This window comes from Palaemon carinicauda, chromosome 5 (genome assembly GCF_036898095.1).
Source record: "Palaemon carinicauda isolate YSFRI2023 chromosome 5, ASM3689809v2, whole genome shotgun sequence".
NCBI lineage: Eukaryota > Metazoa > Arthropoda > Malacostraca > Decapoda > Palaemonidae > Palaemon > Palaemon carinicauda.
Window position 1 is genome coordinate 111,172,055 of NC_090729.1, and position 25,116 is coordinate 111,197,170.

The window sequence follows — 25,116 nt, forward strand, 5'->3', positions numbered from 1 at the left end:
ACCTGCTCCCGTAGACCCTAAGTGGTCTCTACTGCAAGTAATGCAGTCTAAGCTTACGTCTCTGATGCAGGACTTTCATGCGGAGAAGGTTGCTGCCGTACCAGCTAGTGCAGTACCTAGCCTACAACCCTCCAAGCGATCGGTTGTGCGTCCTGTGGACGCTGAGGTAACCTTCTCACGCACACCAGTTGAGAGAGTTCCTCCACCCATGCGTTCCAGTGTGGTCTGCCAGCCGCATGTTGACGTTAAGCGACGCACGGAGGTTGCCTTTGACGTTCTGAATGTTCAACAACCTTCAGAGTTGCCTTGTTTTGACGCGGTGCGTCAACCTCTGCAACCCAGTGTGGTTTCCACTGCGCAACCCAATCAGTTTAGACAGTCTGGGGTAGACGCTGTGCGTCCCCGCGCTACCATGGTTGTTGCCAGCTCACAGACTGGGCAGCAGGTCCATGACGTTGCGTCCGGCTCAGTCACGCATGCACCAGTGCGACCGGACTCAGCGAACCAGCCGTTACCCACTCCGTTGCCGTTTCCTCATCAGTTGTCGGATGAGGAACTTTCTGATGATGATGTTGCTGCACATATAGATGAACCACAATCAGAATTGGACGAGCCTAAGTCTACTCAACCCTCTTTGGACTTTAGAAAAGTTTTGGCTATTTTCAAAGAGCTGTTTCCTGACCAGTTTGTTTCTGTGGCTCCTCGTTCTCCACCTTCAGAGTTTGTTTTAGGCATGCCTTCTACCACTCCTGCCTTTACTAGACTCGTCCTCGCACGCTCGTCCAAGAGAGCTTTGCGGGTGATAGGAGACTGGTTACAGTCCAAGAAGAGTTTAGGGAAGACAGCATTTGCTTTTCCCCCTGCTAGACTCTCTTCTAGATCGAGCGTCTGGTATGCCACGGGAGAAGTTCTCGGCTTGGGAGTTCCTGCCTCTGCCCAGGGCGACTTCTCAAGTCTTGTAGACTCTCCCCGCCGCCTTGCCATGAGACGCTCAAAGATTTGTTGGTCATCATCGGACCTGGACCACCTTTTGAAAGGAATCTTTAGGGCCTTTGAAGTTTTTAACTTCTTAGACTGGTGCCTAGGAGCCCTAAGCAGGAAGATCTCTTCGACAGACAAAGAGACTTCTTTGCTCATTATGTCCTGCATGGACAAGGCCGTCCGTGATGGGTCTAATGAGCTTGCTGCATCATTTGTGTCCGGAGTCCTAAAAAAGCGAGAATCTCTCTGCTCATTCCTTTCTGCTGGAGTTACACCGTGCCAGAGATCTGAGCTTCTCTTTGCTCCTCTTTCCAAGTGCCTATTTCCAGAAGTCCTGATAAAGGAAATAGCCGCTTCGTTAGTGCAGAAGGACACTCACGATCTTGTTGCGTCCTCAGCTCGCAAAGCTCCCCCTTTGCCTACCTTGTCAGCTAGACCAAGGATGGACACTCCAGCGTCTCGCTTTATTCCGCCCTTTCGTGGCAGAGCCTCCAGCAGAGGAGGTGCTCGTGCCGAAGGGAAGCGAGGGAAGAAGAAAGGATCCAAGTCCTTTAAGGGCAGAGTCTGACTGCCCGCAACTTCAGACAGCAGTGGGAGCCAGACTCAAGAACTTCTGGCAGGCCTGGGAGAAGAGAGGCGCAGATGCACAATCTGTGAAGTTGCTCAGAGAGGGGTACAAGATCCCTTTTGTACGAAAACCCCCTCTAGCAACGTCTCCCATCGATCTCTCTCCCAGGTACAGAGAGGAAGAAAAGAGACGAGCCTTGAAACGGGAAGTGTCTCTTTTGCTAGAGAAGGGAGCGGTGGTCAAAGTCTCGGACCTTCAATCTCCGGAATTCTACAACCGCCTCTTCTTGGTTTCAAAGAAGACAGGAGGGTGGAGGCCGGTGCTAGACGTCAGTGCTCTGAATGTCTTTGTCACAAAGACGACGTTCTCCATGGAGACCACAAAGTCAGTCTTAGCAGCGGTCAGAAGGGAAGACTGGATGGTCTCTTTAGACCTAAGGGACGCCTACTTTCACGTCCCCATCCACCCAGACTCCCAACCTTTTCTGAGATTCGTTTTCGAAAAGGTGGTCTACCAGTTTCGGGCCCTGTGCTTTGGCCTAAGCACAGCTCCTCTCGTGTTTACGAGGCTGATGAGGAATGTAGCCAAATTCCTCCATTTAGCGGACATCCGAGCCTCCCTTTATTTGGACGACTGGCTTCTCAGAGCCTCTTCCAGTCGTCGCTGTCTGAAGGATCTAAAGTGGACTCTAGATCTGACCAAGGAATTGGGTCTCCTTGTCAATTTGGAAAAGTCGCAACTGGTCCCATCCCAAACTATTGTGTATTTAGGGATGGAGATTCACAGTCTAGCTTTTCGGGCTTTTCCGTCGGCCCCCAGAATAAGTCAAGCCTTGCTATGCATCCAGAACATGCTGAAGAAGGAACGCTGCTCAGTCAGGCTGTGGATGAGTCTGGTAGGGACGCTATCATCCCTGGAACAATTTGTGTCATTAGGAAGACTACACCTCCGTCCGCTTCAATACCATCTAGCTTTTCACTGGAAAAAGGACAAGATGCTAGAAGCGGTCTCGATCCCCATTTCCGAAAAGATGAAGTCTTGTCTGACTTGGTGGAAGGACAGTATCAACTTAAGAGAGGGTCTTCCCCTGGCTGTTCAGACTCCCAACCACGTTCTCTTCTCGGACGCATCGGACGTGGGCTGGGGCGCGACATTAGACGGTCGGGAATGTTCAGGACTGTGGAACTCGAGTCAGAGGATCATGCATATCAACTGCAAGGAGCTGTTGGCAGTACATCTGGCCTTGAAAAGCTTCGGGTCTCTCCTTCGAGGCAAAGTGGTGGAAGTGAACTCAGACAACACCACTGCCTTGGCGTACATCTCCAAGCAAGGAGGGACCCACTCACTGACGTTGTACGAGATCGCAAGGGACCTGCTCATCTGGTCAAAAGGTCAAGACATCTCACTAGTAATGAGGTTCATCCAAGGCAACTTGAATGTCATGGCAGATTGTCTCAGTCGGAAAGGGCAAGTAATTCCAACAGAATGGACCCTCCACAAGGATGTATGCAAGAGACTTTGGGCCACTTGGGGCCAACCAACCATAGATCTCTTTGCAACCTCGCTGACCAAGAGGCTCCCAATTTATTGCTCACCAGTCCCGGACCCAGCAGCAATACATATAGATGCCTTTCTCCTAGATTGGTCACATCTAGATCTCTACGTATTTCCCACCGTTCAAGATTGTCAACAAGGTACTGCAGAAGTTCGCCTCTCACGAAGGGACAAGGTTGACGCTAGTTGCTCCCCTCTGGCCCGCGAGAGAATGGTTCACCGAGGTACTTCGATGGCTAGTAGACGTTCCCAGAAGTCTTCCTCTAAGGGTGGACCTTCTACGTCAGCCACACGTAAAGAAGGTACACCAAAGCCTCCTCGCTCTTCGTCTGACTGCCTTCAGACTATCGAAAGACTCTCGAGAGCTAGAGGCTTTTCGAAGGAGGCAGCCAGTGCGATTGCTAGAGCAAGGAGAGCATCCACCCTTAGAGTCTACCAATCGAAGTGGGAAGTCTTCCGAGACTGGTGCAAGTCAGTCTCTGTATCCTCGACCAGTACCTCTGTAGCTCAAATAGCTGACTTTCTCTTATACCTGAGAAAAGGAAGATCCCTTTCAGCTCCCACTATCAAGGGTTACAGAAGCATGTTGGCAACAGTCTTCCGGCATAGAGGCTTAGATCTTTCCAACAATAAAGATCTTCAGGACCTCCTTAAGTCTTTTGAGACCACTAAGGAGCGTCGTTTGGTTACACCTGGTTGGAATTTAGACGTGGTACTAAGATTCCTCATGTCAGACAGGTTTGAGCCGCTACAATCAGCCTCCTTTAAAGATCTCACTTTAAAGACACTTTTCCTGGTATGCTTAGCCTCAGCTAAAAGAGTCAGTGAGATTCATGCCTTCAGCAAGAACATCGGATTTTCGTCAGAAAAAGCCACATGTTCACTACAACTTGGTTTTCTAGCCAAAAATGAGCTGCCTTCTCGACCTTGGCCTAAATCGTTTGATATTCCCAGCTTATCGGAGATTGTAGGCAATGAACTAGAAAGAGTCTTATGCCCTGTGAGAGCTCTTAAGTTCTATTTAAAGCGCACTAAACCTTTACGAGGCCAATCTGAAGCTTTATGGTGTTCAGTTAAGAAACCATCTTTGCCTATGTCAAAGAATGCTTTATCCTACTTTATCAGACTTAATACGAGAAGCTCATTCACATCTGAGTGAGGAAGACCAAGCTTTGCTTAAGGTAAGGACACACGAAGTTAGAGCTGTCGCAACTTCCGTGGCCTTTAAGCAAAATAGATCTCTGCGAAGTATAATGGACGCAACCTATTGGAGAAGCAAGTCAGTGTTCGCGTCTTTTTATCTAAAGGATGTCCAGTCTCTTTACGAGGACTGCTACACACTGGGACCATTCGTAGCAGCGAGTGCAGTAGTGGGTGAGGGCTCAACCACTACAATTCCCTAATTCCATACCCTTTTAATCTTTCTCTTGAAATGTTTTTAATGTTGTTTTTTTGGGTTGTCCGGAAGGCTAAGAAGCCTTTCGCATCCTGGTTGATTTGGCGGGTGGTCAAAGTCATTTCTTGAGAGCGCCTAGATTAGGGGTTTGATGAGGTCCTGTTGTATGGGTTGCAACCCTTGATACTTCAGCTCCTAGGGGTCGATCAGCATCCTAAGAGGATCGCGAGGCTCCGTAAGGAAAACGTACTTAAAAGGCAGAGTAATTGTTCAAGTCGACTTCCTTACCAGGTACCTATTTATTTTGTTTTTGTTATTTTGATAACTTCTAAAATGAAATGAAAAACTCTTAGCTCATAAAATGTAAACATATATTACTGGTCTCTACCCACCATCCTGGGTGTGAATCAGCTATATATTCACCGGCTAAGTTAAATATTTAAAAATTATATTTTGATTATAAAATAAATTTTTGAATATACTTACCCGGTGAATATAAATTAAATGACCCTCCCTTCCTCCCCAATAGAGACGCAGTGGGACGAGGAGAAAATTGAGTCTTTGTTTACATAAGAGCTGGGTATCTGGTCGACAGATGGCGCTGTTGGGCACACCCGCAACCTGTGTAGCGATTGCTGGCGAGTTTTTCCGTAGAGTTGTCTGTCGAGCAACAGAGTTGCAGCTATATATTCACCGGGTAAGTATATTCAAAAATTTATTTTATAATCAAAATATCATTTGTTCCGACACAGACACTTACCGAGAAACACTTTGCATAGGAGTCACTGGTGGCTCCTCTCTAACGACCAGAGTTTTTCGTAGTTTACCCTACTATATCCAACGTGACCCGTTAGAGGAAGAGAACGTGACCTGGGGCAATGCCCGAGGTCAGCCATGTGGCGACGATCTCTACCTAGTCAGTATGTTTTCTGGTCGCGTTGTGTTCACACACACCGCTCCTCATTCTCTGTGCGACCCCCTTTTTGCGCGTTACTATGTAGTTACTACATGGTCTCGATTCCTTCACGAGTGATTAGTGCCTTATCTGTGTTCTTTTAGGATCGTTCCTTTGTGCTTTTATTGGCGTTTTAGTGCTTTGCCTTGCTTTATGCTTGGGTCTAGTGATCTCTGTGTGTGCTTTGGAGTACGATCGCCGTTGTCCTGGGCCTAGAGCCGGGTATTCGTGTTGGGCTTTCTTGTCAAAGCCAGTTCGCCGTCAGACACGTGTCCCGGATGTGCCGGTTGGCGCGAGGTCCGATGGGGGAAATGCGGCACGATGAAGACGGATTCGAAGAGGTCTCCTAGGGAAACTAGCATGTCTTCCCCTGCGACGTCGGCAGGAGAGGGGGCAGGTTGAGTGCATTCTTCTCCCCTACCCAGAGTAGGGGACGAGGTAAGTCCTTGAAGTATAAGAAGTTGGTGCCTCCTTCCCAAGGGAGAGATGTTGTGGGGGGAACCTTCTTTGTTCAGGGCAGATCAGGCGCCTACAGGTGAGTGTGTGGGGGTCCGAGGGACACGTCTCTCTCGTAGGGACGGCGTCTCGGCGGAGGACCCCATGTGGCCTAATAATGTTCCTTTTTTCTTATCACCAGATTCATGGGTAGAGGCCTCAGGCGCTTCAGCTGCGGAGGGATCCGCTGTCGTGGGATGTACCAAGGACGCCGTTGAGGTCCCCACTGGACATGGAGGAGGTCCTATGCTAGTCCTTCACCCTGGATCCGCATCGGGGCTCGTTCCTTCGGGCCCTTCAAGCGAGGAACGTCGGAGACGACACAGGAGGAAGAGAGATCAGTCTGTGTGGAGGAACTCCCCTTGCGGTCTCCCACAGGATCTCGGGACGGGAAGTCCCCGTTCCCCTCCATACAAGCCAAGAGCCCCGCCAGAGAGTCAGCTGATGGGCGGAGGACCTCGTCTTGTAGGCCTAAGTCCCTTCCTAGAGCCAACCCATCCGCTCAGTGGAGGGAGCCGTCGCCTAGGATGGGCAGCCTAGACGGGTCTCCCCATCGGGATGATAGACAGGGACGGGCACCCCCGTCGATCTGTTTCACGGAGGAGCCGTCCCGGTTCTCGAGGAGAATGGGGATCAGTCTGTGTGGAGGAACTCCCCTTGCGGTCTCCCACAAGATCTCTGGACGGGAAGTCCCCGTTCCCCTCCATACAAGCCAAGAACCCCGCCAGAGAGTCAGCCGGTGGGCGGAGGACCTCGTCTTGTAGGCCTAAGTCCCTTCCTAGAGCCACTCCATCCGCTCAGTGGAGGGAGCCGTCGCCTAGGATGGGCAGCCTAGACGGGTCTCCCCATCGAGATGATAGACAGGGACGGGCACCCCCGTCGATCTGTTTCACGGAGGAGCCCGTCCCGTCGTCCAGGTCCTCCAGGAGAATGGGGATCAGTCTGTGTGGAGGAACTCCCCTTGCGGTCTCCCACAGGATCTCGGGACGGGAAGTCCCCGTTCCCCTCCATACAAGCCAAGAACCCCGCCAGAGAGTCAGCCGGTGGGCGAAGGACCTCGTCTTGTAGGCCTAAGTCCCTTCCTAGAACCACTTCATCCGCTCAGTGGAGGGAGCCGACTTCTAGGATGGGCAGCCTAGACGTGTCTCCCCATCGAGATGGTAGACGGGGCCGGGCACCCCCGTCAATCTATTTCACGGAGGAACCCGCCCTGTCGTCCAGGGCCTCGAGGATAATGGGTCTCGTTCCCAGACAACAAGCTGAGGGACCTAACTAGGACCTCAGGCTTGATACCTAAGAGAGCAGGAGACAGTCCTCCTAGAAGGGCCTCCAAGAGCCTCGACAGGAGGACCTCGTCTTGTAGACCTAGTCCCGTCCTAGAGCCACTCCATCCGCTCAGTGGAGGGAGCCGTCTCCTAGGATGGGCAGCCTCGACAGGTCTCCCCATCAAGATGATAGTCGGGGACGGGGGGCCTCCGTCGAACTATTTCACGGAAGATCCCGTCCCGTCGTCCAGGACCTCGAGGAGGTAGGAAACGTCGGCCTAAGGGGGTAGAATGAGCCGAGGGTCCCGTCAAGGTCCCCGTCGAATAGGTGTAAGACCGCTAAATAGATGACTATACCCGACTCTCGCCTCTGCGGCAGTGCCCATCCTCAGTCCACAACCTAGGGCGGAGGCGCCCGTCGCCATAGCTCTTCAACCCCGGACGGAGTACCTGGTCTACGGCAATGAGGGCATGCCAACGGGGTAATCCGCTTACAGGGGGGAGGTCCTTGTCGCCACGGCAAGACCCATCCTAGTGGAGGACTTCCCCTTTAGGACGGAGGCCCTCATCACCATGGAGATGCCCGTCATAACGGGGGCCTCGCCTACAGGATGGAGGCCCTCTCCACCATGACCATGCCCGTCATAACGGAGGACTCCGCCTAGAGGACGGAGGTTCTGGATGCCATGGCAATGCCCGTCCAGTGTCAGCTCAAAGTCCTGTCTACAATCACGAGCTCTGTTGGAGGCTCTCCCGGGGCCACCTCGATGAGTCAGGCCGAGGAAGGAGTCTTCTGACACCTTCACGGAGGGGCCCGTCACCACCTTGAAGGCTCAAAATGACGGAGGCACCCTTCTCACCTGGAAGGGCTTAACCGCGAGACACTTTCAGAGCGGGGAGGGCCCGTGCTGACTCTACACGTGCTCTGATCCCTCCGTGGCACCCCTCCACGGAGGAGCCTGTGCCTTTATCAAAGACTCGTTAAGTGACAAAGGTGCCCATCTCTCCGGAAGGTCTTAACCGCAGGTCCCGTCGGAGCGGAGGTGCCCGTGTTGAATCTACACCCCATCACGAATCTTGGAGGGTGATCTCCTTGATAAGGGGACACAAATTGAGCAGCCAATACCTCAAGAAGTAATTGACTGGCGAACTGGCCTTAACAGGGTTATGGAGGAACCTGTCTAGAAGAATTCATCTTTGGCTCCTTCCGAGGAGAGGGACGTAAAGTTGGGCATAGCCATTGATAAGGTGTTCACCCGAATAAGGACATCTCCAAAGGTCACAGTTCAGCCAAACTGCTACAGGGCCCAAGAGCACACGGCAAGTATTAGGCCTTAGTAGGCCGTCCACTTGGGACTAGTGAGAAGGAGTCCTAGTAGGGGTAGGACAAGGTGCCCCAGAAGACCGGCTAAATCTCAGTTGACCCAAACCAACAGAATGACTTACATTGGGAATAACCCTGGATTTGTCACAGGTCAAGACCTTTTCCACCCATAGGCAGTCTGAACAACCTGGACAAAGTTCTCCTTCCCTTCCTTCGAGGACATCCCAGAAGAATGAAGGAGGGGCAGAGGTTGGTAGGACATCTGGTGTCCTTAGAGAGGCTAGTTCCGCATGGGAGACAGATCCCAAGGAGGGTTCAATGGAACTTAAAGGAGAGTTGGAACCAGAGAAGTTCCCCAGACAAGTGGTGCCAGTCCGGCAAGGAACCAGACAAGCCGTAGAATGGTGGCAGGATCGGTCACGCACTCTAAAAGGAATGCCCCTGTCCTCCCAACCTCCAGAATCCGCCAGTTTACGGACGGGTAGAAAGAAGGAGGGGGAACGCACCTCCGGGGAAAAGACAGCGAATGGGACTTGGACAGAAAGGGAGAAGTCCCTGCAAAGCAATGTCCTAGAGATGAGAGCAGTCCAGGGAACCTGCAATTATTTCACGGAAGACTTGGAAGGGAATTCAGTGGCCCTGATGTCGGACAATGCAACCTTGGTTGCATACGTTAAGAAGATACGAAGGGCTCGGGACCATGACTCTCCCCAGCGCAGGACGGAAGAAGTGGTTGGTGAGACGACGTCGGCGATGGAGGACTCCGCGTATAGGAGGGTATTCGACTTGATTAAAGGCTACATAGCCTGGTGGAACCCGTCCTACAGGAGTTGGAGACGGGGACCTCCGGCTTGAACAAGTTCTAGCCTACACCGCCCAGAAGGAGTCCTCACTTTCCCTTCCTGAGGCCACAAAGTAATTACCACTCGAGGGAAAGTGGACCAAACGGGACTTACAAGACAGGGGAAACCCTGGACATCCTTTGCCAGGGCTTCTCAGACGGAAGGGCGACATCAGCAGTCACCTTCTTCTCCCAGTTCGAGTCTGCCCTTTCAGGGGGAGGGCTGAGATCAAAATAGTTGTGCAGACTGGCCCTTCAGATCCTGGATTGGGAAGGAAAAGAGGAAATCAACCCTACAGCAAACTTCATTCTGGGCGGCCTCAGCAGAACAGGACAAATAGTTGCATCGGAGTGCTCCCTGCATCCGCGAGTGGCAAGCGACATCATTCAGATGTGGAGGTACCCAGTAATGGATCGGTTTGCAACAAGGAGGACGAACAACTCTCCGTATTCTGTTCACCTGTCCCAGACCCGAAGGCGGCATTGGAGGACGTGTCTCAACTCAGATGGGACGATCTAGACGTGTACGCCTTTCTCCCCCTTCTCCCTAATAAGTCGAGTCCTCAACATGGGGGCAGCAACCAACCTTACAATGACTTTGGTAGCCCTTTGTTGGTCCGAGAGAGAGTGGTTCGCAGACCTAATAAGTCTCGCCGCTCTCCCTCCCTGGACTCTTCCCAACATACCAGATCTATGGAGACGACCACATTTTCAAGGGTTTCACGAAACCCACAAGCCCTTCGTCTTCTCGCCTGGAGGTTATCCAGTTCCTCCTGAAAAGACAAAGGTACTCAAGCAAGATAGATAGGAGGATGTCCCTTTACCTGAGGAAATCCTCTACGGCCATCTACCAATCCAAGTGGACGATGTACGTCAAGTGGACAAGGACAAGAAGATAGAACCATTAAAAGTATCCATGCCCATTATAGAGGATTTCCTGGTCCATCTCAGGGATAAGTTGGCCGTGACAATCCTAGCGATTAAGGGAGTGTGAACTGCCCTTGGTAAAGTTTTTCTCCTGAGAGGCATAGTTCTCGGTTCTTCAAGACAGGTGTCCATGCTCATCAAGACTTTCGAGCAATCAGGCCCCTTCTGCCCCGAGAATCCCGAATTGGGACCTGGCAAGGGTTCTGGATATGCTCCTAAAACCACCTTTCGAACCCTTAAGAGACATTGTAGGCAGGAATCTCACATTCAAAGTGCTCTTCTTGTTAGCGTTAGCCTCAGCTAAGTGGGTGAGCAAGCTACAAGGATTTTCGTATGAGGAGGAGTTTTCTAGAGGTTGGAAGAAGAGACCCCTTAAGTTAGTCTCCTCCTTCGTCGCCAAGACACAGGATCCGTCAGTTTGGGTTCCGAGGTGTGAGAGCTTTACGATCCCAGCAATCCCAAATGAGGTAAACCAGGAAGGTTTGAAATTGTGCCTCGTCAGGGTGATTAGGAAGTGTCTTAAAGGAACGGCGAAGCCCCGTCCGTCTATCAAGAACCTCGTCGTTTCCTGGGGTCAAACGAAAAAGAACATCTAGAATACAGTTTCCTTTTGGATCAGACAAGGAATTAGACAAGCTCCCTAAAATAAGGGGTTTTCAGTGCCAAGAGAACCAAGGGCTCATGATGTTAGGGTCCTAGGCACCGTCCTTTCATCTGTAAAGAACATGTCGGTGGCTCAGGATCTTCGAGCAGGGACTTGGTCTAACCGGTCGACATTTCACTGATCATTATCTCAAGGACGGTACGAGGAACTCCCAGGATGGGCTTTCGGTTTGGCCGGTCATCTCAGCCTTCCATTCGGATTGACGAATTAAGTCCCGGCCTCGATAGGGAACCACAAATGTTCTAGACACGGGGAGGCTTATTTTTCGTTGTCACCTTTTCCCCCTTTTTCTCGTACTATCAGTTGTCCTCAGAGCTATCGCTCATTAGACAAGCCTCAAGAATCGCCATTATGGAACAAGAACAAGGAAGAAAATCGCAGAAGGGTAAGTGTTACCACACTTAATGAGTTTTTTGTGTAGTTTATCCTACTGTCCATTGGGGTCTTGGGCTACGGGCACTCCCTCCTCCTAAGGTGTAAGTCTCCTATGCAAAGTGTTTCGAGGTAAGTGTCTGTGTCGGAACAAATCACAAATTTTAAGTAATTTGTATTTTTCCTAACATACTTACCGAGAAACACTTTCCAGGTATGGCCCCCCCAACCATCCCCGCAGTGCCTTACAGTCCTAGAGTATTGTTCCTTACATAAAACATACTGACTAGGTAGAGATCGTCGCCACATGGCTGACCTCGGGCATTGCCCCAGGTCACGTTCTCTTCCGCTAACGGGTCACGTTGGATATAGTAGGGTAAACTACGAAAAACTCTGGTCGTTAGAGAGGAGCCACCAGTGACTCCTATGCAAAGTGTTTCTCGGTAAGTATGTTAGGAAAAATACAAATTACTTAAAATTTGTGATTTTGTTAAAAGTGTTAGAACAAACAGGTCTCATGTGTCTTGTTGCTCAACCCCTTTTTGTACTTTATTATGAATACACTAGAGCTGTAGTTTTAATTTAGAATTAGTGCTGTTATGTTACAAAATTTTAATTTATATGGAAGCCCCTCTCTGTCTTCTCAGAATGTTAGACAAGTGATATTGAAATATCCTCGATATTTCTGCTAGTACTAAAGAGCCACCTCTACCTCAGTGTCAGTTTGGGAATTTTTTATCTGCATATAAATTTTTTAGTTTAATGATGTCATGTATGTTGGCTATATCACAAGTCATACAGTACTGTATGAAGGTAACTTGTAGTTCCTATACTTATTCATGTTAGCTGTTGCAATTGTTTCTTTATTTTAATGGGAGAAATGCTAATTTTGTCGTTGAGTATTCTGAATTTGAATTTATCCTTCATGTTTAGTATAGTCCAGTAATTAAATTTTCATTGTGTAATGAAAATCCTAGTTCATGACGAACATGTTTTATTGTTGCAGGCCATCGTTAAATACTACGACCAAGTTATGACTGCCATCATTCGTCATATAAACTTCGATATTGTGAAAGCTGTCTTGATTGCATCACCTGGTTTCGTTAAAGATCAGTTTTACGAACATATGATGAAGGTTAGTGGAATTGGAAATTTTTTCTTTTTGTAGATTTATTTTTTTTTTTTAATATTACAGGCTGTCCATTATTAATTTAAATACTGTACCTCAAGATTACTACTTGGGGTTACGGGATTTAAAACCGTTGACATCTCGCAAGTAATTCTTCACCTGCTTTTGCTGCATGTATTATTACACTAAGTCCTTGGATTAAAACTAAGATCAATTCCTATGATGTGTCATAATTCGAGCTTTTATGTATGTCATAACACACCTAACTGTAATGTATGTAAGCATTTGGAATCACTCATCTATGCTAATGCACTACAATATTAACCCTGGATAGGTACGGTGGGTCGTTTGCGACCCCGAGCGTCAAAAAAAAACAGGTTTTTGTCACGTGACTCACCCCCGTGACTGAATTTGTGGGTGATCGACCTGCAGGAGGTGTCTCCCCTACACGCTCTAGTAGTGTCCAGATGTGCATTGCTGTAGCTGTACTCCTTCCCCGATTTCTGAGACGCGTCGGGGTCGTTCGCGTCCGAGTTTACCCTTCTAGGGTAGTTTGCATAATTATCAAAGTTATTACGTATTATGAAATTGTCGTAGAATGGTGCAACTTGTATAGGTTATCAGTTGTGGAAAGTCTTGGTGGATTGTTTGGCTACCATGTGCATGTTTTTTTTTTTAGTTAAAAGGTCGTTCATCACCACGAGGACCATTTTACCACGAGTGCCCCTTTTTCATTTTTTTTCATTTTTTTGCCAAGTCATTTTTCCGTAAGATATTGCCAAATAGTGTCGTAAAACTTTTGCTTGTTTAGTGTTGGAAAGTGTGTCTAGATGATCTGGCTACCCATGCATGACTTTGTTTTTGTCAGATACGACGTAGTTATTGGTATATTGGGTATTTAACTGCGGTTACCAATTTCTGTTTTTTTTCAATATTTGTAAAAATTACTACGTAGTAAGGAATTGCCGTATATTATTCATTTTTTTTTCATGTTTATGTGTTAGAAAGTGTGCCTTGATGGTTGGGCTAACACGTGCATGTCTTTTTTTTTATCTGAGATGTCGTATATTAGAATGTCGGGCATTTTACCGCGAGTGTCCCTTTTTCATTTTTTTTCATTTTTTTGCCAAGTCATTTTTCCGTAAGATATTGCGAAATAGTGTCGTAAAACTTTTGCTTTTTTAGTGTTGGAAAGTGTGTCTAGATGATCTGGCTACCCATGCGTGATTTTGTTTTTGTCAGATACGACGTAGTTATTGGTATATTGGGTATTTAACTGCGGTTGCCAATTTCTGTTTTTTTTCAATATTTGTAAAAATTTACTACGTAGTAAGGAATTGCTGTATATTATTGATTTTTTTTTCATGTTTATGTGTTAGAAAGTGTGCCTTGATGGTTGGGCTAACACGTGCATGTCTTTTTTTTTTATCTGAGATGCCGTATATTAGAATGTTGGGCATTTTTCCGCGAGTGCCCCTTATTATTTGTTTTGCATTTTTTTGCTTAGTCATGTTACCGTAAGGAATTGGCAAGTAGTGTCGCAAAACTTATATTTTTATAGTGTTGGAAAGTGTTTCTAGATGATCTGGCTACCCATGCCTATTTTTTTTTTTAGCCAGATATGGCGTATATATAAGTATGTGTTCGATTTTCCTGTGATTGCCATTTTTTCGTTTTTTCCCATTTCTTTCAAAATTACTACGTACTAAGGAACTATCACAGAGTAATATTTCATTTATATGTTTATTTGTCGGAAAATATGCCTTGATGGTTTGCCTAGCACGTGGCTGAAATTTTTTTTTTCTGAAATGCCGTATATTAGAATGGCCATTTTTCCACGAGTGCCCCTTTTTATTTGTTTTGCATTTTTTTGCTTAGTCATGTTACCGTAAGGAATTGGCAAGTAGTGTCGCAAAACTTATAATTTTATAGTGTTGGAAAGTGTTTCTAGATGATCTGGCTACCCATGCCTATCTTCTTTTTTTAGCCAGATATGGCGTATATATAGGTATGTGTTCAATTTTCCTGTGATTGCCATTTTTTCGTTTTTTCCCATTTCTTTCAAAATTACTACGTACTAAGGAACTATCACAGAGTAATTATTCATTTAGATGTTTATTTGTCGGAAAATGTGCCTTGATGGTTTGCCTAGCACGTGGCTGAATTTTTTTTTTCTGAAATGCCGTATATTAGAATGTTAGCCATTTTTCCGCGAGTGCCCCTTTTTATTTGTTTTGCATTTTTTTGCTTAGTCATGTTACCGTAAGGAATTGGCAAGTAGTGTCGCAAAACTTATATTTTTATAGTGTTGGAAAGTGTTTCTAGATGATCTGGCTACCCATGCCTATCTTTTTTTTAGCCAGATATGGCGTATATATAGGTATGTGTTCGATTTTCCGGTGATTGCCATTTTTTCGTTTTTTCCCAATTCTTTCAAAATTACTACGTACTAAGGAACTACAGTATCACAGAGTAATGATTCCTCTAGATGTTTATTTGTCGGAAAATTTTGTTTACTTTTTTTTTGATTGAATATCATCAAATTTTTTTAGCTAAAATATTGTTTTACATTTTTTTTTCGATTTTATTTCCCTTCAAAAAAATTTTTTTGGGTCAGAATTTTAATTTTATAGTCGTAAAATAATCGACAATTATCCAGCAACCCACCATACAATTTTTATGCATATCCAATAATAATTAGATTAGTAAATAACACCTTGAAATTGACATACCCTTCCTACATTTCAAGATGCAGATTAGGGAGTCTGAGTCAGTGTGGTTGGCGGCCATTTTGTGGACATATCCGAAGCGTAAGCTGCCCTATCTATATATATTCTTGTTCCCTATAGAATTTGTGATATTTTGGTATATTTTTACCTGCATAAATATCATATTATATATTAAATATATGTATTTTTTTACGAAATTTCTAAGTACTCAAAAAATTACCTTTAGATATGGCCCCTGATATAAATGTAATTTACAAAATAATGAAGATTTTTTTACATATTTCTATTTTAGGATAACATATGTTTATTCCCTAAAAAAATTAGCCACTTCCTATTTCATTTGGGTACCCAAAAAAATTCATGAAATTTGGACAAATTTTTTTGGCCAAAAAAAGTTACCCTTTTTTTCTCATTTCAGATCTTCACCTCCATGGGTCTGACTTCATCCAAAATACATCAAGATGTGTCCTAAACATTCAAGAATCAATTCCTAAAAGGATTTGTGTATATATGTATAAACTTTTTTTTTATGAATTTTTATGTCAGGTCTTTTTTTTTTTCTACTTATTTTTTTAAAATATTTATAATAAATAGTTTTTCTGCAGATGAGTAGTATTTATCTATACAGTTGTTTTAAGCATTCATTGAAGTTTTTTTTGGCAAAAGAAAAAAGGAGGTTACTGCAAAAACTGATTTTTCAAGAATTTTTTTTGGCGTCGGGGTCGTTCGCGTCCGAGTATACCCTTAAAGGGGTGTCCGAGGACCGTACCTATCCAGGGTTAAAGTCGTTGTCTAGGACATAAGCACACTTTATGAAATAGTAATATATTCAAGGAGGACTGAAATATAGAAGGATGAAATTAAATTAAAAAAAAAAATTCATTTCCTACATGGTAGCTGTTTGATCCACAAAACATAAGCTGAATCTATTATAACTCAAGGAGTTATTGAACAGTATTACATTATATAAATATCAATGATGTCAGGAAGTTTCTTGCTATTGAACATTGGTATACCAGTGCCTCTGTACTATGCTAGCCTACCATCATCATCTCCTCCTACACCTATTGATGCAAAGGGCTTACCATACATTAAGTAATCTCTTCAGGAAGGAAAACTAAATGATCATTGTTTATTAGTGATTGCTTATTTTTAATCATATGTGCAGAGAATATGTACATCTTTGGAACATGAATTCTCTAGGTGGATAGCATCATCAGTGCCCTTCACACATTTACTGCAGGCATTACTAAAGGTTGTTAGCAGCATTCCAACAATCAGTTGCCACAACCACATTTTACTTTTATACTTTACCACTATTCTCTTGTAATTTATTCCATCTAATTGTCCATTATCTTTGAACATCCACTTCAAAATGCAACTTAATTGCCTTCTCGGCTACAGCTAAAAGCCATGTGACCCAAATTCCATACATCTTTTTAGAATGTAAGGCAAGCATTTTTCTGATGTTTAAACTTATGCCTTGGCCATATTTTTCATATAACTTATATATTAGCCTAATTAGATCACTTTTCTTCAGGGAAAGAACAGCTTTGTTCAACTTATAAGATAGCCCTGGAAAATTATCCATCATCTTTTAGCTCTGAGCTATATGTAGACAGGTGGCATGCAAGGTGGAAAAATTCTGAAATGGATTATTTTATATTTTAAGTGTGAGTGTAGTAGTTTATAATTTTTAGATGACTATATATTATTTGGATGCTGCAGTACCCAATTTCTTTGAGTAGAACTTGCTATGATTACTCTATTATCATTGAATATTTCCTTCCAGAATGCAGTGCAGGCAGACAACAAACTTCTCTTAGAAAATAAAAGCAAGTTTGTCCTTGTACATTCCTCCACTGGTTTCAAGCATTCCTTAAGAGGTAAGAGTTTTTTTCTAATGTAAAATGGTTAGTCTAAATTTGAGTAAGGCTATGATTTATGTATACTGTACTAGTACTGTGCAAAATAGTCTAGTTTTTCTTGAGGGCTACAATGAGGAATCTTCTTGAATATTGGTTAGTAATTCTGGTAGTAGTGAAAATAGTAATTAAACGTGACCACCAAGTCATTCACTGTGCATAAACCTTTACTGAAAGATGGAAATTTTCAAGATTTTTAAGATATATTCTGTCGGCCCTTGAACTAAATGGGGATAGTTTTGAAAATACCTATACAAACTTGTAAGATTAGTGGAATACTGTATGCAATTTGCTCCTACTCGGTTACAAACTTCAGAGTCATTTATATAGGTTTTCTCTTTAGTTGCTTTGCTACTACCAGAAAGAACTGTCCGTGTATGGTTACCAGTCAACGCAATGCTAGGTAGCGCACTCATGCCCCTGTGAGGCTGAATCACACTATTGTCGGTTCTCCTCTCGCCCAACGATCACAACTCCTTGCTGGATTTTTTCCCTTTTCAGTGGGATTTGTGAGATAAGAAGTTTTCCAGGTAGTCAGCAAACTTGCCACGGCCTTGAAGGCTGTCCGTTCGGAACTATCATGAGCCAGGTTGAGGGAAATCCATACCCTTTGTTCCAGAACTGCCCGATGAACGGTGTTCATTTGACTCATTTTGTGAAATATTCAAGGATTGGCCACCCTCCTAGTGGAACAAGTATTGTGCCCGTTGCAAGAAGAGAGCTAAGATATATAGGTACCCTTCTACTTCTTCCTTTATTGAGAGCTAGAAACGGAAGCTTCTCCATACAACATAGATCTCTCTCGCCCTCTTCCTCATTTACCAGAGCTCCCTGTGACCCGGTAACCAAGGATTTCTTCCATAATATCAATAATTTTCTGATAAGTGAAACATTTGTTAATGTTTTGTCACCCATGGGGTATAGTGACCATGACTCACTTCTTGTTAGTGATCCTTTGGCTTCGGCCCCAGTATAGCCTGAGCTTGAGTCTGTACAAGTGACTTCAGTTCCATGTTATGCTGATCTGCACAGCTCTCCATCTTCGCCCATGAGCATGCTCAGTGGTGAACATCACGCTTTTCTTTTCAGATTTTCAGTAAAAGTGTTGAAAATTGCTCCCCTTGTTAAAAGTTTTATAGCCGTATGTCAGCTTGTGCTAACATCTATATCCATAGTAAAGAACTCAAGTTTGTATCGTTAGGAAAAATACAAACTGCTACTAAATTTTTCATATTTCTTTATCATCTAAAATGGAATTTAATGAAACTACACATAATTATCGCCCTTTTTTTAGCTGTAAAAATTAAGTATTTGCTAGAATATTTTTCTAGTTTTGAGTCAATTCGGTCCATTTATTTTTCATTACAAATAGTTTTTTTAAAGGATTCCAGCTTGATGTAGATAAAGGTTTATTAATTGGCATGGTACTGATACCATATTAATGAATGTACACTAGTGTAATTAGTATATGAGTTGTCAAAGGTCAATATTTTTTATTTGATTGAAAGTGGTAAAAATTTTGGTTTTAGAATGGTCAAAAACAGGTATATGATGTTCTTAACTTGTATAAACATTGTGACCTTAATTTTGTTTAAGATTTTGCCAAAAACTGACTTGCCCTCTCAATTACTTGTTGTTTAAACTTTAGCCAACTATGAATTCAGTATCAAGAAAGCAGGAATAATTTAATATTCTGTATATTGAGATATAAGTTTTCTTGAAGATATCAGTTGATTAAGTTGAATATAGGTTTCATTTGAATAAAAAGCATACCATTTTACTAGCTTATTAGTCGGGTATTTTACCTTGGCAGTCTTGCTAAATAACAGAATGATAAATGATAATACAGTACAATGCTATTTGTAATTTAATAAAATTCAACAAGATGTGCAAGGGTTTATCATGAGAATATAGAGCAAAAATATAACAAAGGAAAGGAGAATATTGAAAAAAAATTAACTCTTAAATTGCCAAGCTGTCTCAGTTGCACCATAAATTCAATCCTTAATGATTTTACTTTTTTACCTATAAAATGTAGTTTTTTTCACCTTGTCATTATAGTTATTTTTTCAGTTATTTAAAGTTATTACAGAATTATATAAATTTTTCTCAGGTTTAGATTATGTATGCAGACCATTAGTTTAATTTTTGTGTTTAACAATGTCACATTGACTATTTCTTTATTTTGGATTATACTGCACCATGGTTGCTATTTTAAAGAATTCATTATTGCAGAGGTGCTTGAGGACCAAAACATAGCATCGAGACTTGCAGATACTAAAGCTGCAGGAGAGACTAAAGCTCTCCAGCAGTTTATGCACATGATGGGTAACGATCCAGATCGCGCTTTCTATGGTATCAAACACGTCGAACGAGCAAATGAGAGTCAGGCAATCGAAACGTTGTTGGTATCTGACAGCTTATTTAGGTAAGTGCTTTGTTGTTTTTCGTCTTACATTTTGAAAAAATCCTGGAACGGTTACCCCTGAACCATAGATATTATTATTATTATTACTTGCTGAGCTACAACCCTAGTTGGAAAAGGAAGATGCTATAAACCCAAGACCCCCAACAGGAAAAATAGCTCAGTGAGGAAATGAAACAAGGAAAAATAAAATATTTTAAAAACAGTAACAACATTATACAGTAATGTAAACTATAAAAACTATAAAAAACTTAACAAAACAAATAAAGAGAAATAAGATAGAATAGTGTGCCCGAGTGTACCCTCAAGCAAGAGAACTCTAACCCAAGACAGTGGATGACCATTGTACAGAGGCTAGTTGGATGACCATTGTACAGAGGCTATAGCACTACCCAAGGCTAGAGAACAATGGTTTAATTTTGGAGTGTCCTTCTCCTAGAATAGCTGCTTACCATAGCTAAAGAGTCTCCCCTACCCTTACCAAGAGGAAAGTAGCCACTGAACAATTACAGTGCAGCAGTTAACCCCTTGGGTGAAGAAGAATTGAAAATAAGTGCTTTTCTGTCATCCCATCCTTTTATTATCTAAGATCATCATTTGTATCATATAAATCATGAAATCACACTTACATATGTGATAAATTGAATTTTAATAACGAAATATATTATTTCTGTACTCAACTGAGATTCACATGGCTTCCTCCTCGAAGCCTCACTAGTGTTGATGTCTATCATATTATTACTAGCTAAGCTTTAACCATATTTGGAAAAACAGGATGCTATAAGCCCAAGGGCTCCAACAGGGAAAAATAGCCCAGTGAGGTAAGGAAATGAAAAAAAAAAAACTACAAGAGGTAATAAACAATTAAAGTATTTTAAGAACTAACATTAAAATACATGTTATATAAATTATAAAAACTTAAAAAAAAAAATAGAGGAAGAGAAATAGGGTAGAATAGTGTGCCAGTGTTCCCTCAAGCAAGAGAACTCTACCCCACCAAAACAGTGGAAGACTATGGTACAGAAGCTATGGCACTACCCAAGACTAAAGAACAATGTTTTGGAGTGTCATAGAAGAGCTGCTTACCATAGCTAACAAGTCTATTTTACCCTTACCAAAAGTTAAGTAGCCACTGGACAATTAACCCCTTGAACAAAGAAGAATTGTTTGGTAATCTCAGTGTATGAGGACAGAGGAGAACGTGGAAAGAATAGGCAACACTATTTGGTGTATATTAGGCAAAGGAGAAATGTGCCATAACCAAAGAGAGGGGTCCATTGTAGTACTGTCTGGCCAATCAAAGGACCCAATAACACTAGCAGTGGTATCTCAACAGTTGGCCAGTGCCCTGGCCAACCTACTAGCTACAAGAAATTGAATTACAGTCAGCCCTCGATCATTGTGGGGGTTAGGTGACAGAGAGTACTGCGAAGATTGAAAAACCATGCAATGTTGGTGCTCTTGGGTCAATGAATTACAGCTCCCCTAACTAACTAACTACTGCCTATGTACAGTTGCCTAACTCCACAAATAAAGCAGTACATTGTTTTCATGTGGTCCACTAACTGTACTGTAGGTTTTATTGCAGCAATTGTACAATAAAATACTGTACAAACATGTATTTAAACATCCTTCCTTTAATGAGAGAGCAAAATATTTAAAGCCGTGTTCCAAATCGCATAAACATGCTCTCAACATTCTAGGTCTTTTCTTCACCTCGAACTTCTGTGAAAGCTTACCAAATCTCTTGGCCCTCATAGGTATTTGAACCATTGTTTCCTTTTGATGATTTCAGCTTCTGCCTCCCCACAGATTCCATTCATGTACCACCAACTAATGCAGAGTCCCTGGTTTTCCATAGGCTGATTGTTTTTAGTATGCAAACTGACCTTACAGCTCATAATGTTGCTGAAGTATTGACCTATGTTATTGAGGCATGTTTTTTCTTTTTATGACTCATGTTGTAGCCCATGATTTTAGCTTTCCTGGTCTTCCAAATAGGTGTGGCAAGTTTTTTTTTCTTCTTCTTCGACCTATTGTAACTTTGAAATATCTATGCCTTTAGAGATTGAAGTAAAATTTTCTTATACTAAAAATAATTTTTGAATCCTATTATCTTATTTTTGAGAAAGATTGTTCTTTTCCAGAAAAGTTCACAACAACTGCAAGCCTAATATCCTTCTCTTGCTACCTGCTAGAATTATAGCTTCCTTTTCATTTGCTAATTTTTCAGCTTACTCCTCAGATTAAAGGGCCTGATCCTTCTACTCTACTCCTTTTTTTATATTATTTGTCACTTGTGCTTATCCCCTTAGTATGAATGCCTTTTGTTGGTTTATTACTAATCACATCCCTTTCTTAAGGACCAGGATAGTACTCACTCAATAGTGGAGCCTATTATGAATTTCCCCCCATCCCTTTCTTGGATAGACCCAAGGACCAGGATAGTACTCACTCAATACTGGAGCCTATTATGAATTTCCCCCCATCCCTTTCTTGGATAGACCCAAGGACCAGGATAGTACTCACTCAATACTGGAGCCTATTATGAATTTCCCCCCATCCCTTTCTTGGATAGACCCAAGGACCAGGATAGTACTCACTCAATACTGGAGCCTATTATGAATTTCCCCCCATCCCTTTCTTGGATAGACCCAAGGACCAGGATAGTACTCACTCAATACTGGAGCCTATTATGAATTTCCCCCCATCCCTTTCTTGGATAGACCCAAGGACCAGGATAGTACTCACTCAATACTGGAGCCTATTATGAATTTCCCCCCATCCCTTTCTTGGATAGACCCAAGGACCAGGATAGTACTCACTCAATACTGGAGCCTATTATGAATTTCCCCCCATCCCTTTCTTGGATAGACCCAAGGACCAGGATAGTACTCACTCAATACTGGAGCCTATTATGAATTTCCCCCCATCCCTTTCTTGGATAGACCCAAGGACCAGGATAGTACTCACTCAATAGTGGAGCCTATTATGAATTTCCCCCCATCCCTTTCTTGGATAGACCCAAGGACCAGGATAGTACTCACTCAATAGTGGAGCCTATTATGAATTTCCCCCCATCCCTTTCTTGGATAGACCCAAGGACCAGGATAGTACTCACTCAATACTGGAGCCTATTATGAATTTTCCCCCCTAGTTAATTAATAACTATTGATTTATTCATCAAGAAAAGTTATGTAACTACAAACAGGTTGACTTATTACTAAAAAAAGATACAAATTTTCTTCAATAGCGCTCTCTTCTTTACAGATCTCAGAATATTGATGAAAGGCGGAGATATGTCCAGTTGGTCGACAGCGTAAAAGAGAATGGCGGTGATGTAAAGATATTTTCTAGTCTCCATGTGTCTGGTGAACGTAAGTATACTGTACCCTATGAGTTTATGCATATAATTTAGTTCTAATTTTTTCTTCTATTTTTTATTGTTTTTTATCTTGCCTATAAGTGATCTGTTTTAAACAGATCCTTTTTGCCAGCATTGAAATTGTCCAGTTTGTACTTTATTATAGCAGCTACTTTTCAGCCATTTAGTTAAATATCTGTTAAAGTTAATAGTTGGTAATTTTATGCTAACATAACCCTTTTGATATTCTGGGAGGTCCCAAAATTTTTCTTATGCTTAGGTCAAGTGTACTACTTATAAAGTTCCTGGTAGTTTTATTTTAAGGCTTTGTGAATTAAATTTTTGATATAATATCAGTTTTGGTCTCATTTGGAAGTAACAATGAAGTGTGAAGCTGATCAATGGTGCTTCTTTTCATTAATTTTAAAAAGAAAAAACAATATAGAGTGGTGAATTAAAGTTAGCCAAGAGTAAGAAAATATTTAAAGAACTTTTGTTCCAACACGAATACTTACCTCGAACTACTTTCTTACGAGTTACCTGTAATCTCCTCTCTACCGACCAGAGTTTTGTGTAGTATACCCTAAACCCGTTTTCTAAAAGGGCTAACCCGGGAGTAAGAGAACGTGCCCCGAGGGTAGCCTTTGCGCTAGGTCGAGGTCCGCTTGGGTCGTGAGCGCCAGTAAGTTCTCTGGTCGCGACGTGATACCACGTCGCTCTCGTCTCTCTCGACCCTTTGTGTCCGCCTTGTGTGTCCCGCGTGGAAACTTTGTGCTTATCCCTTGTGTTCACTAACCTTCCTTGTGCTTCCCAAGTGTATCCCTTTGATTCCCTGCCTTCCTGTGTCTTGTGGTTGTGCGCTATGGAGCAAATCCGCCGTTGTCCTGGGCCTAGAGCCGGAAAATCGTGTGGAGCGTTCCTCTCCAAACCTGAAGTGGATCCTCACTCCCTTTGCTCTTCCTGTAGGGGCAAGATGTGCTCTCCTTCAGATGCGTGCCTTGAGTGTGTTGGTTGCAGTGAGATTCAGTGGGTGCGATACGGCTCGAAGAAAAAGAAGTCGTTGAAACGTTCGCCCAGAAAATCTAGCGTCTCTTCGCCGCTACCGTCACCCAGTGGACGGTCCGACGGGGCTTCTGTGTCTCCTTCCCCTACCCAGAGTAGGGGACGAGGTAAGTCCGTTGCGGGGAAAGAGCCGGGGGTTCTTCCCCAGGAGTCTGGTGTGTGTGAAGTGGGAGTTGCGGGGCCTTCTCGGGCTAGTGGGGAGCCTGGTAGTGCTGTGTCGGGGGGTTCTGGAGACTCGGCCCTTGTGCTTGGGGGGCACGTTTCCTCCGATGACCCCTTACGGTGTAGCAATGTTGTTCCTGTTTCTTCACCCCCTTCGTGGGCCTGTGTTTCAGGTTCTTCGGCAGGCGGCGACACCCAGGGTAAGTTAGACTCCACAGTAAGTGATTCCTTCGGGTGGAAGCTCCCTAAAACGCCAGGTAGGTCCCCTATGCGGATGGAAGAGGGCCTGGATACCTGGTTCCCTAGTGTTGGGCGCCAACCCTCGTTCCCAGCCCCTCTGACGACTGTTCCAGAAACCTTCCTGCAACCCTCTACCTCGGGTACGCAACGAGTCGCGAAGCCCTCCGCGGCTCCCGCTTCTGCCCGCCGTGCGGGTGGTACGGTGTCGTCGGGCTCTTCGGATGGTGGGGAGTCATTCTCTTCAGAAGAAGAAGCCGGAGGGAGCAGTCCAGGAGCAGGCGTTCCCGCTCAAGATCCCGTTCGAGGGTCAGCAGGAGACGGTCCCGCTCTCCACGGAGGAAACACAGGAGGAGTAGGTCCCCCGATGGTGATTGGGTATTCGTTCCCCGTAAGTCAGAGTTACAGTGTTCCCCAGACCGGCGATCCAGGGATTTCTCGCCACGGAGACCATCCTCCAGACGTAGGTATGACCCTCGCAGGGAGAAATGCGAGAAGGCCTCTGCAGGCAGGCGTAAGACCGCGAAGCTTCCGGTTCACCCCGCCCAGCGGGAGGAACCGTGCTTCCTTACGGGCAGCCTGGCCGAATCAGCTCAGTTGGTGCGGCCCTCGGAATTTAAGGAACGGTTCCCGCCGTTGAGTCAGCCCACGGGATACGCGTCCTCGTCCCTCAGAGAGTATGATCGGACGGTAGTCCTCGCCGGCTCGGCGATGCCAGTCCTAACCCCCGTACCTGGTACG

General features: G+C 44.2%; 1 protein-coding gene across 1 annotated transcript in view; it reads left to right on the plus strand.

Annotated features, from left to right (window-relative positions):
• The window catches only part of LOC137641396 (protein pelota-like), a 74,283-nt gene that overhangs the window by 36,277 nt on the left and 12,890 nt on the right, over positions 1-25,116 (plus strand). Inside the window, exons 5-8 of the mRNA XM_068373918.1 lie at positions 12,349-12,477; positions 16,993-17,086; positions 19,361-19,553; positions 22,821-22,927. Coding sequence (XP_068230019.1) covers positions 12,349-12,477; positions 16,993-17,086; positions 19,361-19,553; positions 22,821-22,927 — 523 coding nt within the window. The remainder of the gene's footprint in view (positions 1-12,348; positions 12,478-16,992; positions 17,087-19,360; positions 19,554-22,820; positions 22,928-25,116) is intronic.